The 12,855-nt window shown below is 41.5% G+C and overlaps 1 protein-coding gene across 1 annotated transcript in view; it reads right to left on the reverse strand.

Annotated features, from left to right (window-relative positions):
* The window catches only part of RASA3 (RAS p21 protein activator 3), a 130,064-nt gene that overhangs the window by 16,873 nt on the left and 100,336 nt on the right, over positions 1-12,855 (reverse strand). Inside the window, exons 9-14 of the mRNA XM_081198343.1 lie at positions 7,984-8,088; positions 6,932-7,088; positions 6,388-6,536; positions 4,034-4,148; positions 2,687-2,761; positions 2,011-2,134 (exon numbers count right to left, since the gene is read on the reverse strand). Coding sequence (XP_081054469.1) covers positions 2,011-2,134; positions 2,687-2,761; positions 4,034-4,148; positions 6,388-6,536; positions 6,932-7,088; positions 7,984-8,088 — 725 coding nt within the window. The remainder of the gene's footprint in view (positions 1-2,010; positions 2,135-2,686; positions 2,762-4,033; positions 4,149-6,387; positions 6,537-6,931; positions 7,089-7,983; positions 8,089-12,855) is intronic.

Raw genomic sequence — 12,855 nt, forward strand, 5'->3', positions numbered from 1 at the left:
CAATTCCATGCTTAAAAAGCTTTAGATAAAGTCACAAAGAGTGAGTAAAGACGCCTGGGTGCCAGGATTACACCCGACATCTCTACCATCTGGAGGTGTATGCCAGGTGATCCTTGGAACTTGACTGTCCCCCGCCCTAATTTTTATTAAATTTTCTGTTTTACATTTTAGAATATTCATTTAAACAACTTTAAAATATCAATGACTTCCCACCTTCTCTTTCCATAGCACAAATCCCTGCATATTTTACATAAACCATTCAGTATTCCATTACATTCATCAAAACTTATTTACACTGTTGAATTTATCTTAACGGTTCCAACGTTTCCAAGTATACACAATTTCCCCCCATATAATCAATAAACATTTTCCAATCTTCTTTAAACATATGTTGTTCTTGTTCTCTTATTCTATATGTTAGGTCTGCAAGCTGCGCATATTCCATCAGTTTACGTTTCCATTCTTCTTTAGTTGGGACCTCAATCGTTTTCCATTTTTGGGCTAACAGAACACAAATACAGTGGTACCTTGGGGTTGCAGACGCTTCAGGTTACAGACGCTTCAGGCTACAGACTCTGTTAACCCAGAAATAGTACCTCAGGTTAAGAACTTTGCTTCAGGACGAGAACAGAAATTGTGCGGTGGCAGTGGGAGGCCCCATTAGCTAAAGTGGTACCTCAGGTTAAGAACAGTTTCAGGTTAAGAATGGACCTCCAGAACGAATTAAGTTCTTAACCCAAGGTACCACTGTAACCTTTTTTGATACATGGGAAGGATCCTGACTGTTTTCACACACTAGCAACACATCCTATAGAATTCTATCCATTACGTTTTATCTGCACAAACTGAATGAATTTCAGGAACAAAAAGCCGTTTTGAAAAATACTACGCTTGAGGCGTCTAGTCCCCAAATGGCAACTAGGCATTCTGTTTTGGTGACTGTAACCCTAGTTTAAGGAGCCATTTGGCGCCTAGCTTATTTATCTTAGTTTCTAACACCGGTCAAGCAACATGTTACGTTTAATGTGTTGCATTCAGGCTCTTGTTTTTCTGTACAGTGGTACCTCGGGTTAAGAACTTAATTCCTTCTGGAGGTCCAGTCTTAACCTAAAATTGTTCTTAACCTGAGGTACCACTTTAGCTAATGTGGCCTCCCACTGCCGCTGTGCCATGATTTCTTTTCTCATCCTGAAGCAAAGTTCTTAACCTGAGGTACTATTTCTGGGTCTGTAACCTGAAGCGCCTGTAACCTGAAGCATCTGTAACCCGAGGTACCACTGTAATTACCTACAGGCTTGGAGAGGGGGCGATTGTTACTGGGACAGCAGCTACAAGCGCAGCTATAAGGCTTACTTTTTAAAAAGTCCTAAAGGAAAATTCTTTTGCTTAGCTTCACAGCTGTGTATGAGAAGAGGGCGCTGTGGAAGGGGCTGTGGCTGGGGAGGGCAGGGATAAACTTCCACAACCCATGCTCTGCAGTCTTGAGAACAAGCCCCCTCCCTACACACCTGTAATTAATTTAAGAAAAACCAGAGAAATAGCTGCATGCTACACCTTGAGAGTAATGTGTAGTTTGGCCCTCAGTCAATGGCTAGGGGTAGAACTTAAGTGACCCGAGTTAACTCAGCAACTTATACTGTTCTTAAGGTGAAAACTGAAAATGAAAGAAACCACTGGGTTGGTGGGCTGGAATAACTCGGAGGAAGAGCCAGAGTTCTTCAAGAACTGGAGCCTGACTTCTTCATAACAGAGACCCACACAATGTGCAGCACGTCATATTCAGCCTATTGTTGTTGTTTAGTCGTGTCCGACTCTTCGTGACCCCATGGACCAGAGCACACCAGGCACTCCTGTCTTCCACTGCCTCCTGCAGTTTGGTCAGGCTATTGGCAGCACACAATCACTGCACATACATTAGGAGTGTGTAGTGTTCTGGCTGGTGCAAGTGTGATAATCACCTTAACATTCTTTTCAGAGGTTTTACAATTTTAACTTTACACAGGAACGTACCTTGAAAGCGTATGGCAGCGGATTCCCTCAGTGAAAAAAAGATATCGCACATCACTGTAGGGCAACGGACCCCAGACTTTGTAATGACTGTGAAAATCCGGTCTACATATTGCCTAAGATTTTCCTAGGAGGGGGGAAAAATAATAATAGATAAAACAACCGTGCAAGCACTTCTAACCTAAGATCACGTATTATGGGATACCCACAAATAAGGTGCTTGCATGAAGGAAGCCCAAATATAATTGACATGTGAAATGATCCTACATGTGTGAAAAATTTTTTTTGCTTTACTTCGCTGTGTACACAACCCACTTTTCATGCTTGAAATTGCAACTTTCCAATGTGAATCAGTGCAGTGAAATACCCACATAGATATCATCTGACATTATCATCAGCATGTTATTTTGTTTTATATATGGACATGTTAACATATGAAACAGTTCTTGTTGTATTTATATGGCAATATCTGCCAGAAAACTTCTGGAAACTGTTATAGAGATATCATACAGCCCAGTATTGTATAGAAGAGTAGCACATTTACTCACTGCCACTTAACCCAGCTGCAAAAGATGGCCTGTACAGCACCTAGCACACAACTGATGCTAAATGCATATCAGACAGTAGTAAGTGAATGAACTGGAAACCTGGGCTTTCATCTACAAAATGGACTACATACCCGGTTATTATCCAAATTTTCAGCATCTTTCAACTTCACAGGATCAATTTCACAAGATTTATGAACTTGGCAAATCTAGAATAAATTGAAATAATTAAAAATCAATATACTGAATTATCTTCGGGTGAGATTTGACCCCTTAGAATCAATTAATTATCTAACAAATTGCAATTTAACAGCTTTGGGCTGGTTAGCTTTTTGTTTTGTTTTTACAGCATAGAATTAATTTTTTCTTAGCTCCTCTGAAGATTAATTTCGCTATATAAAACAAAACTCCCCCCCCCAAAAAAAATCAGGAATAAGCCCCAGTCAAGTGAGTTTCTGTCTTTTCCTTATGTTTTTACATGTGGCTCAGTAATTCAACATCACTAACCATGGCTGCCTCGTCAAGAAAATTTAACAAACATACTTCAAACCCTGGTTTAATATACTGGTTAAGATGGGAAGTCCTCAACTGACCATGGTTAGTGACATTACAGATAAACACTGCTATATGTAATTAGTGTTGACATTACAACACTAAGAGCACACACCTATACACATCTACACAGAATTAAGCCCCACTGAGTTTAATGGATTTACTCTCAGGTAAATGTGTACAGGTGTACAACCTGTATTTTGGTTAGAGCAGATGAAGGAAGGTGGGGGAATTTAAGCGGGAGGGAGGAGGGGCTGGCTACCAATTTAGAAACCATAGTTTCCAAGGAGCCAGCTAATGCTAACATAATTATCTGCACTGAACTTCAGTGAAAAATTAATGGCTAAAAAGGAGATAACACCAAGTAAGCATTTAAGGAAACAGTATTTTCCAATCTCCCCTTTTGTTTATGAAGAACAATGTTGCAAAACTATTTTTAAAGTTGCAGCGGGGGGACACACACACAACTTCTTGGTAAGTTGTGGCATTTTCAGATCAGTTAGGAAAGTGCTGAATCAATTAAAGGAAATTTGTGGTCTATTTATTTGTAACATTAGGAGGACAAGCTAACTGCGCGGCAGAGATAATGAAACGCTGCTGGAGTGTCAAGCAAGAACACGTGCACCCTCTAAAAATAATCACAAATTCAAATGAGTTGTTTCTTTTTTTATGCACATTATATACCTATCCAGAATCAAAATGCTTTGCTTTTGTAATGCAAGGCTTGCACCTGAGGGGCACTGCAGAACATTAATTTCATATAAATCCATGGTATTCGTGTTATGACTGACTCACTAGATAAGCAACTACCACATGGGTCTGTCATAACCTCCTAAACCTTAGGCATAAGCCCCGTGGAACAATGACAAGACAGACCATGTGCATGCGTCTCTCAAAAGACTGTACATGGTTTTTGAACATGCTCTTACCTCGTCGATAATTGGCTTCAGGGTTACTTGAAGGTAATGCATCCCTGCCAGTTTCATGGTTTCATCAATGCACTTGGAAGTTAATGAGTTTCCTCTGAAAATGGTGTTTGGGTCTCTGAAAGCAGACAGTTTCCAAACATTTAGCCTTCTTTTGATAAACCACCAATATGGTGAAATAAAAGCAGCAGTTGGAGCAAATGAATGCACATAAACCATCTTCTCTGAATGAGACCAGAGACATGGGTGGGGGGAATTTGCGGCTGGGTTCCAACTCACACCAGCCCCAACCAGCACAATTTATGGTCAGGAATGATGGGATCTGCAGCCGGCAATATCTAGACAGCCACGGGTTTCCTAATCCTGAACTAAGATGTGCATAAGAAAATTGCTATCCACTGCCTTAGGAGTTCATTACAAGTAGAGACTAATGGCAGCCATCGACTTCAGCATGCAACAAAGGAAGTAAAGTAGCAGCTGTTTGCAATCCACTTCTTGCTCCTAGGAAGCTCACGCAATGGCTCCCAAATGAGGTGATTTAATATAGTTTTCCTTTATGAGTCTTAAAAACAGCAGGGAAACTGGTGTGCACATCTACTAGTTTTAAGCAAGCATGCACACTGGAGGTTTTGAAGCAGAGGTTGGATGGCCGTCTGCCATGGATGCTTTAGCTGAGATTCCTGCACTAGATGACGCTTGGGGTTCCTTCCAACTCTATGATTCTGTGTGTTTTGGTCTATCCCAGCAACGGGATAGAAGATAGGTGCACCTGCGTACTTTTCTATCCCAGTTCTATTCTGGGCAATGGGATTAGAGGGGAAAGGTGGGAAGAAAGTAAAGAGCAGCTATCTGGCGGTTAAGCCTGCACAACAAAAGAAGAGCATCCTTTTTGAAAAAGTAAATGAAGGAAGAAGCTCCCTCTTGGAGAGGGAGATGGTTGGGTAACTGGCTGTAAGACAAATAAATGCACAGCTCAGTAGCAGCCCTGATGGAACACAGTAATCGGTCGTACTGCCTTGTGGCTGTCATAAGTTATCTATCACATCTGCACCCCCTTCCTTCTCCAAGGTTATCTCATTTGATTCCTAACACTAATCATGTAAATCAGTTTACCAAGGCTCCCCGGCAGGTTTCATGGAAGAGTGGGGCTATTAATCCAGGTCTCCCCAGTCCTAATCCAAGGCTAGCCACTCCATCTACCATACCGGGCCTAGGGTGCATGAAGATTTGTTCACAGGAATAGGGACATCAGGAAAACATCAGAAGGGACAAGTTATACTGTACTGCTGTGCTTTCTGTCTTTTGTTACCCTTACACTTTGTACTGGGAAGAAATCAACACATAAGATTGTGATATGGGGCAGCTCAGTTCATAAACCAGGAAAACCTGGTTTTTAAATTTCTGCATTTAAGAGAGCTCTGTTACAGAGCAGAGAAACAAAAAAAAAAATTGATTCCCTAGGATATTCCAGTTGAGTTTTTTGTGGAGGGGGATTTAGAAGTAGGGACCAGTGTAACAGATAGGAAAGGAAGGAGTGCTGAACTGGCAAGCAGAGAGCAGATTGGATAATACCTGAGTAGTGGAAACATAATGTAGGAAAAGCATACATAGGGCTGCCCCCCAAAAATCCACCTTCAAAACCCAAGTGACTCTGTGCAGGGGTGCCAACTTGGATAAAATATGGGGAGATAAGTCTCACCCCACATAATTGATCACACAACACAGCTCAACACACCATTTGAATGGCAATGCCCATGAACTTTGGGGGGACCTGGACCCCTGAAATATTTTATTGGGGGGCAAAGGGACCTCAGCCCCTAGGAATTGGCTCCTATGACTCTGGAAGTCCTGCATTCGAATTCAAATGTATTTTAAAAGCTGCAAAGTATTGGAGGGGGGCTTTTAAAGTAAGATCAGCAATTTTTTAAAAAATGCATCTTAAGACTAATTGGAAGTAGGTTTCATTCATTTTATAGGCGCTGGCATTTAAATAAACACGTCTTAAGAATTGCACCGCAAAGCAAAAACCTACCTCTGGTCCTTTTAGCCTAAAACGAATAGTGTTTTGATTTTCTTCAAACCATTCAACTAATAGCTGCAGTGTTCAAAATTCTGCTGTGCTCACCCTGCCGTAATGACTCTCATGTAGATTTCACACAAACACAAACCCCAGGACCGTGGGCTCCCCCCTCAGCTGCTGCCTTCGTTCATATCACACATAGTTGCTATCTAACCCTTATAAAGAAGTAGTACTGGGGGGTGAGCTCTCTATTCTCCCCCTTTTAAGTGGAAGCCCCTAAGCCATCACTTCCCATTCAGTCTAACATATGTCAAAATAAGCACACTGCTATACTTACTGAGTTCTTTTTATTTCAGCGTTTGCAATTGCACTGATTAAAGGCACAATTTTGCCATAGTGTAAGAAGAGTCGAACCAGGGGTATGGCTGCCTCCTGCTTTTCCCTGCAGACTTCGCCCAGTATATGGGCAGTAGATGCTGAAACAGGCTAAACACGGAAAGAAATAAAAGCTTCTGAAGACTGTATCCCTCTAGAGAATTAACCCACTTTTTATTGATTCAAGCCAGGCTCCTGATAGATTTGCTGCAGTGTTCACTTAACATAGATGCCTACGAGGCACTTACCAGGGGTTGGTTGTGTGATTTAATCACAAGAGGGCAGTAAAATGAAAACTCTTAAAAACTTGGGGACACTTTAACTGTGGTGAAATTTGCTCCAAGGAGGGAAGCCTCCATAGGAAGCTAAAGTGTATTCCAGAATCTAGTATCCGTTAACTATGGTTAGCAAAGAGGTAGGGGGCACTGTCCCCTATGGTTGTAGTAAAATGTCAAGTATTTGTGAAGGATAAAGATGGAACAGGGGTAAGCAACAAGCAAATTTACCTCAACATCTGCAGATTTGAATAAGAGGTCTCGAAGAGGGCTGTAATAATCTGAAGGGAATACATGGTCTTCTGTGTAAACCACATTTAACCTCAAGGAACCCAGGTCATCAGGTTTCAGTGACTTGTTTCCATTATCTCTGGGTTGCAGAAAATACCTAACAGATGGGAGAAAAACACATAGAACATGGTTTTTTTAGAGTGTTTTTTTTTAAAGAGATGTCAGACAAATGTCATGTCACACGTAGGGCAGGGTGATATCTGGCTTTTGACATCGTGATATATCACCAGCTAACCATCACAATGTAGCAGTATATCACGATGTCTGGAATAAGGAGGGGTGGCTGGGCTAGGGAGGGAGGGAGAAGAAGAAGAAGAAGAAGAAGAGTTTGGATTTGATATCCCGCCTTTCACTCCCCTTCAGGAGTCTCAAAGCGGCTAACAATCTCCTTTCCCTGCCTCCCCCACAACAAACACTCTGTGAGGTGAGTGGGGCTGAGAGACTTCAAAGAAGTGTGACTGGCCCAAGGTCACCCAGCAGCTGCATGTGGAGGAGCGGAGACGCGAACCCGGTTACCCAGACTACGTGACTACCGCTCTTAACCACTACACCACACTGGCAGCCTGCTTGTTCCAGCGAAGGTAAGTGGGCGACCAGCTTCTTGGGCACCCTCTGCTGAGGGAGGGAGTCGGTGCGCATCGAATGTCCTTGCAAGGCACAAGCATCGCACAGAAGTGAAATGAGCTATGTTGGCCGCAGCTGGGGACTGAACAATATATTGCCAGCTCAAAAAATCTGAAACAGTTATCACAATCTGAACTTCAGACTGGTTTCAGATGATGCACTGAAAAATCGCCCAGCTCTAGTCATGTGATAGCTGGGCACCTACTATATTGAATCTGGGTAGGGGTCAATGGCAGTAGTAGTAGTAGTAGTAGTAATCATCAGATCAACAAAGTATTTTTTGAGATAAGCAGTATTTAAGTTTATAGTACTGTAATGATAAAAAGTATGGGGAAGGAAGCAAAGAATAAGGCATATTTATGAAGTACCATGCTTCATAAGAGCTGGACTGCCGGAGAAATTTCAAAGGTAGCCTTAGTTCCCCGAGAAATTCATCTCCAAACTTCAAGTTGCTTGCATTCCAAAGGTCAACTCTGTAACATAACCAGAGAGAGGGATAGAATATGAAATAGGAAATGTTTGTCTGTGTCTTTACTACTTTCATCTCCCCGTCCCCCGCCCAAACCTGCCACTGAGACAGAAAATTATATCTTTTAAAGTTCAAAATAGTCTGCGTTGCTGTAGGATCATTCGGTGAAGGAGGAATTGATAGCACGGTGTATTCACAGAATTTGTATGCACAGATGCAGACAGTGAAATGGATCAGATATTGCAGCAAATTGCATTTGCAGTATTTCATTTTACCATTTTATAATGATTGATTTGCTGCACCCCTGTATGTTTGTAGTAAGTTTTGTTAACCCTGAATTTTCTATATTTATATAATTACTGAATATTTTTGGGGCAGGGGGACTGGGCTTTATTTGTCTTGGGCCATTACGGCAAAACATCTTATGCTAATGGTAATATCTGTGGGCAAGGAAGGGTTGGAGACCCAGCACTGAACAGCTAAAAAAGATGCTTACATGGAAATTACAGTTTGATATCGACTCCTAAATCATAATGAAGATTGTCCTACTTCACACCTACCACAGCTAGAGAAAGTTTACACAAAGATGCACTAACAGGGCCGGATTTAGGTTTGATGAGGCCCATAGCTACTGAAGGTAATGGGGCCCTTTATATGTCCAGCTGTCCTTTGTCAACAACAAATTGTCGCTTCTTTTGGTGTTGAATATATGCTATATGGTAATTTATGGACCTAATAGGTATCTAAAGCCATTTGCACATAACAAATACATATTTTAAGTAGGTGTTGAACCTACTTAACCTACTGAAATACTGAAATACAATTAAGAAGAAGTACATTAATGGTGAAATACAATGTTTTAGGGATTGTTTTTAAAAGTCTGGAACGGATTAATCCGTTTTGCATTACTTTCTATGGGAAAGTGCGCCCTGGTTTAAGAACGCTTTGGTTTTGGAACAGACTTCCAGAATGGGTTAAGTTTGAGAACCAAGGTACTACTGTATATAGAAATGAGTAAACCAGTGATATTTTAGGGAGCAGGCTAGCAGGCGGGGCCCATTACTTACATCATAGGAGCCTACACAACACAAAACACTTGCTGTATGTAGGTTTTATTTTATTGGTTTTTTAATCTTATATTTTAGAAATGCACATCCAGGTTTTTTTCCCTTTACATTGGGGGGGGGGCAAGAGAGTGGGGCCCCAAGCTATAGCTTGTTTAGCTTATACGTAAATCCGGCACTGGACACTAATATGATCCACACATAGACCAATTCCTGACAAAGATATGAGGGGGACTGGAGTCCACTACTGAACAAAGTAACAAGACAAATGCAAGTCTCTAATAATAGTAAACAGACCGATTTAGGCACTTTTGGATGATTGGTAACTGCTGAATCCATTTGTAAATAATGAGCCATTCTGATCAGAAATGTTTAGATTTAGATTTAGATAAATTTATTGTCATTGTCCGTATATACACAGTATACACAACAACGAAAATCAAACACCCACCCAAAGACCGGGTTCACATATACATTTGCACGTATCTCCGACACTCTCATCCTATTCAAACATAATCTATAAAAACATAAAATCCAGAATAAACATGACCTATTAAGGCATAACATAACCTAAAACCTAAAACATAACCTAAAACCTATCTCATTCCTTCCTGCTCTCTGCTTGCTAAACCTTGCAACTGGCCCTGAGATCATTATTTAGTGCAGTCAGAGCTCTTGGATAGAAACTATTCAGAAGGCGTGTGGTTCGTGTTTTCATTGTCCTATATCTTCTGCCCGAAGGCAATAGTTCAAAGAAGTTGTGAGCAGGGTGGGTGGGATCTCTCAGGATATTATGTGACTTCTTCAAAATGCGAGACGTGAAGATCTCATCCAGGGTTGGTAGTCGGAGCCCAATAACATTCTGGGCAATTTTAATTGTTCTCTGTAAAGCTTTTTTATCCGTTTCAGAGCTGCTCCCATACCACGATAATATACTATAGGTTAAGACACTCTCAATGGTACTATGATAATAGGACAGGAGTAGGTGCTGGGATAGATTCAGTCCCCTGAGCATTCTCAGGAAATACAACCTCCCCTGCACCTTCCTCACAACCATATTAATATTTGCAGTCCATGAGAGGTCCTCCGAGATATAAATGCCCAGGTATTTAAAACTACCAACCCTCTCCACTTCCTCGCCATTTATGTGCAATGGTAAAAATACACTTTTCTTTCTCCTAAAGTCAATTATGAGTTCTTTGGTTTTTTTGGTGTTAAGCATGAGATTATTTTCTTTACACCATTGAATTAACAGCATAATAATAATAATAGCATAAGGAGTCCTGTAATGCTCTGGTTTGCATACCACAGTAGGCCAAGCTATGATTTAACAGGATGTTAATGTGCTGGCTCCCAAACAGAAGCTTGTACCCACTATGCTCCTCCTACCTTAGCTCAGGGTAGCTTAGTATATCATCTGAATTTGGGGTGTGGTTAAGGCTTCTCCTTCTTAACTATAATCTGTAGCCAACAACAAGCCTTTGTTTAGCATTACTGGCAGACATAGTCAGTGATATACTGATGGTCTCTTTCCAGTAGTTATATTTCTCTATGCTATTGCTTTTCTTCCGTCTACAGATGTTTTCTTTTTCAATTAAAAACACAGATTTTAAGGCTTAAGAACAAAACGGCAGCAAGCATATAAGAAGTGACAAGCATTCTTAAAGTATGCAACTGATTTGTTTTATGATGTGTAAATAAATCTGTGTAATAGGAGTTGGCTGCAATTAAAGGCTTAGTTTACTAACAGGGGAAAGAAAAAGAAATTCTTAAAAGGAAGTAATGTATTCAAAGAGTCACTAGAGCGCTCAGCTGAAAATAGCACAGGGTAGGCCAGTTCAGCAGAAAGAAACAGAAGGTTAAAAAATAAGTATACCACTAAAGCAGCTCAGCAGAACCCATTTGGCGTTTCACCCAGTAACCATTTTAGCACGAGGCAGCCAATGTATGATAAGAATGGTGGAAATCAAAGTTAAGAGTTTCCTCTCTTGCTAGGTGGGTTGAGAAATAAGGAAGCAACAGCAACTCTTTGCAGTAGGTTTGCATTTTAAAGCATGTTTGTACTGCATCCCTCTTAGAAGGAGACCAACGTAGTTTGGGGAGCACTCCTGTTTTATCCTCCCAATCTCTGGTGTGGTTGGTTAGGATGAGAGAGAGAGGGAGGGAGGGAGGGAGGGAGAGAGAGAGAGAGAGAGAGAGAGAGAGAGAGAGAGAGAGAGAGAGAGAGAGAGAGACAGGCCCAAAGTCCTCACTGTGAGCTTCACTGGTGTGGGTAGGGGAAGAGAGGGGTTTTAAAACCAGGTCTCCCAGCACCTCTATATCCACTACACTACACTGCCAGTTTAGCTTTTATCTTCCCTTCTAAGCATTATATTCTTAATGGCTTGTCATTTTGCTTGCTCTGCGCTGATCTCTGCTAGGAACCAAAAAGCTTTTTTTAAAAAAAGGAATAGTAAGTTCAAAGCGAATCAACACTCAAGAGGAATCCAATCCACTGAATGAACATTTACAAAACAGAACTTCTCATTATTTAAAGATAAAACAAACAAAAAATCGGGAGTTTGCCCTACCCCAAACAACTGCCAATCGGTTTCGTTATCTATTATCACTGAAGCACCATCTCATCATTTAATAAACCTCTATACAATACAATCTTTGTGCTCCCAACAAGACTCGGAACTGCTTTGTATTGTTCTTAGACACAATGAAAGAGTCTTTTCAGATTCTGTCATATAAAGATAATTGAAACAACCTTTATGGGGGGGGGGAGGGGAAGCGGAACACACCCATCAAGCTCCAAAACAAAGAAACAACCTTTGTCGTGACGATGAAACTACTACCTGACTGGTTATAACCAGTCGGTTCAGGTTCCAGTATTTTTTGTGTGTGTGCTGGATCACCACAGCAATAGACAACGTGTTACCTCACATTTGGTACACAAATACTCTAGCAAGGGTCACCGGAAGCTGCAGTGACTACATTGTAGTTTGTCGACTGTAGTTGCTGCCCTTTTTATTCACCCACAATGCCTCTGGGCCACACATCCAACCTAGTATTCCTCTGCCCAGAGCCATTATGATGAACTAAAGACAGTGACAACTTCAGCGCCTCTTCCAGGTTTCTTCTCCTCTTGGTGTTGGGCCATAAAAGTAATGTTTGTTTGTTTGTTTGTTTGTTTGTTTGTTTGAAGGGGTGGCAGCATCAGCCTCGGCCCAGTATACCTGAAGGAGCGTCTCCACCCCCATCGTTCTGCCTGGACGCTGAGGTCCAGCGCCGAGGGCCTTCTGGCGGTTCCCTCATTGCGAGAAGCGAAGCTACAAGGAACCAGGCAGAGGGCCTTCTTGGTAGTGGCGCCCGCCCTGTGGAACACCCTCCCATCAGATGTCAAAGCGATAAACAACTACCTGACACGCAGAAGACATCTTAAGGCAGCCCTGTTCAGGGAAGTTTTTAATGTGTGACATTTTAGTGTATTTTTGGTCTCTGTGGAAGCCGCCCAGAGTGGCTGGGGAGCAAATAAATTATTATTATTATTATTATTATTAGCCATGGTGGGTCTCCCTGTGGCCCTAGTACTTGGCTGGCCATGTTGTATGCTGACGCTGGGCTCAAACCCATACCATAATTTCAGAATACAATGAGCTCTGAAAATGCTCAATGCACAATGCCCAGGAAACAAAAGTAACAGTTATTTCAGAGAAGAAATA

Source organism: Podarcis bocagei (genome assembly GCF_964188305.1).
Source record: "Podarcis bocagei genome assembly, chromosome: 6".
NCBI lineage: Eukaryota > Metazoa > Chordata > Lepidosauria > Squamata > Lacertidae > Podarcis > Podarcis bocagei.